Below are 2,500 nucleotides of genomic sequence, written 5' to 3'. Positions count from 1 at the left end.
GGTTGGGGGTAATTTCCATATAGCTCCTGGGAAGTCATTTCAGCACAATCATCTTCACAGTAAGTCCAGAATTGTTTTATCAGTTGATCTGTAATTTAAAACTACTTTGCCATAGTAGATTTTAGTTCAACCATGTTTATTTCTTTCAATAATGTTGATTGAAGAAGGTAGCTGCATTATTGTAATCTTCCTGGCTTTCTGCAGTACATGATGTTCAGCAATATAAAACAAAGGATTTCGACCTCTCTCATCGCATCCGGCATCTCAGCTTTGGCTATAACATCCCCGGCAAAACTAACCCTATTGATGGAACCGAATTCACAACTGAGAAGGGACCAAAAACCATCACTTACTATGTCAAAATTGTACCCACGACATATGAGAGGGTAGACGGCTCTACACTATCTACCAATCAGTTCTCAGTCACACAACATCAAAAGGTATTTGTAGTTTTGTTATATGTTTCTTTTCTTTCATCATGATAGTTACCATGGAAATTTTTATTTTTGTTTGTCACTTGATTGATTTTTTGTGCAGATAAATTTCTTTCTTCTGAAAATCATTTATATAGCCATAAATTCATTTCCTTTTCATTAGTCTCTTCAGATGGGGCTGGGAGAGTCGGGTCTTCCAGGGGTCTTCTTCACTTATGAGCTATCTCCTATGATGGTCAAGTACACAGAAAAACACAAGTAAGTGAAGATACTACTTTTAATTTATAAAGAGAGGGGAAATGAAGGAAGTCTTCAGTGAAAATTTATTGAAGAGAGAGGGAGAGTGAGTGAGTGAGTGTGAGCATGTGCATAGGCCTGTGGTTGTAGTGATAGATGATATGAATAATAATGGGTTTTAACTTTTTCATCATTTCACTACTCTGTGATTCTAGTAACTGGAAGTAATAGTCAGAAAATTCTCAGTTTATTGTGAACTTTTGCCATTTGTTGTCATTTTATTCTTTTTCTGCAATTACTAGTGGATTATCCAAAATGAATGATTTGTAATTTTTTTTTTTTTTTTATAAATTCTTACTCCATTTATATTCATATAATTATCATGTCTATTCTTTGTATTACTTGTGGGCACTAAGCAAAGTTTGAAGCAACAATTTAGATTATTTGTTTCATTATTTACATATGATACATATAACCCAGGCTAATGGAACTTACCTGCATTGCCTGCAGAGTGATAAACTCAGAATCATGAATGACAGTTTTAAAAATAACGAATGAGATGTGAAGAACTCATTTAAACTTATTTTCTTCCAGCCCTGATTTTTAAGTATATTGCATATGGGTGATATGTAAGTATTTGCATTGTAATAGAGTTGTAGTTGTATTTATGAAAATTTTTCTGTTCCAGATCTTTAGGCCACTTCCTGACAGGAGTTTGTGCTATAATCGGTGGAATCTATACAGTTGCTGGCCTTATAGATGCTGCTATATATCATTCTCATCGTGCTCTTCAGCGCAAGATTGAAATAGGGAAGGCTACATAAAAATCACTTTTATATAGAATAATTTGCAAATCAATTTCTCTTATTAGTCTTTTTTTTTTGTTTTTCTTTTTTTAACAATAGACAGGTTTGTTGATTTTGATTTTTATACAAGATAGGAGATTTTAGGGAAAGGAATTGTTATATTTTTAAAGAATGAAATTAAGTAGGTTGTGTATACCATGTTGGTTTGAAAAGAAAGTAGTTTTTGCATTACTGAATTCTTCTAATAATTTGATTTTTGCAAGTTACCCCTGTTTATCTAGGAAAAATGATTGGCTAAACATTTGTTGTCTATATTGGCCATCTTTCTGCTTTTATTTGTTGATGATAGAATGATTTGATAATTTCTGTGTTGAATATGCCTCAAATGAAAGAAGTATAAATCTTGCTAAACAAACACCTCAAGTAGAACAGATAATTATTATGTATTTCTGTATTCTCATCTGTTATTTTTTTAAATTTCATTTTCATCTGTTCTTGATTACAGTATGCCATTACTTTATTGAACATATATGCCTTGAATAATCATCTCAGTCTCCCATTTAATACCATGATATCATTGACTCCATTGACTTCATGCTCATATGTGTGTCACTCTCAAATCATTGTATATTGTTTTAGTTCTGTGTAGTTAGTACAGTGTGTGTGTGTGTATGTAGACCTGTGTGATTCTGGTGTTTCCTATGACCTTGCATTAAGCCTTGAGTATTTCTTTTGAGATAATGAATTACTTTTAGCTTAGCATTGGGATTTACCCCCATCAGTAGATTCAGTGAATGAGTGTGTGTATCAGTGAAATGCACTTATTTTAAATACACATGTAAGAAGCCAAAAAAAAAAAAAAAAAATGACACTGATTCTTGTCTATAATTGCAGACTTTAGAATATTCTACAGCCACTAAAGAAGTTTTCATTTGTGATTGTATTGCTTATGCGGTATTTTTTTGAGTGCACTGTGTGTAGATTTTCTTAAAAGTTGTATCTGTGTATGTATGTATACATATA

General features: G+C 32.2%; 1 protein-coding gene across 2 annotated transcripts in view; it reads left to right on the top strand.

Annotated features, from left to right (window-relative positions):
- LOC125043323 (endoplasmic reticulum-Golgi intermediate compartment protein 3-like) overlaps window positions 1-2,500 on the top strand; it is a 10,498-nt gene that overhangs the window by 7,911 nt on the left and 87 nt on the right. For both annotated transcript variants that reach the window (XM_047639400.1, XM_047639401.1), the window contains exons 7-10: window positions 2-59; window positions 205-440; window positions 598-692; window positions 1,360-2,500. The exon at window positions 1,360-2,500 is cut by the window's right edge and continues 87 nt beyond it. In XM_047639400.1, the coding sequence (XP_047495356.1) occupies window positions 2-59; window positions 205-440; window positions 598-692; window positions 1,360-1,495 (525 nt within the window). In that variant the 3' untranslated portion in view covers window positions 1,496-2,500. The remainder of the gene's footprint in view (window position 1; window positions 60-204; window positions 441-597; window positions 693-1,359) is intronic.

The sequence above is a fragment of the Penaeus chinensis genome, chromosome 33 (genome assembly GCF_019202785.1).
Source record: "Penaeus chinensis breed Huanghai No. 1 chromosome 33, ASM1920278v2, whole genome shotgun sequence".
Classification (NCBI taxonomy): Eukaryota; Metazoa; Arthropoda; class Malacostraca; order Decapoda; family Penaeidae; genus Penaeus; species Penaeus chinensis.
Note: the sequence above shows the minus strand (reverse complement) of the source record. Positions and strands in the feature narration are given on the sequence as shown.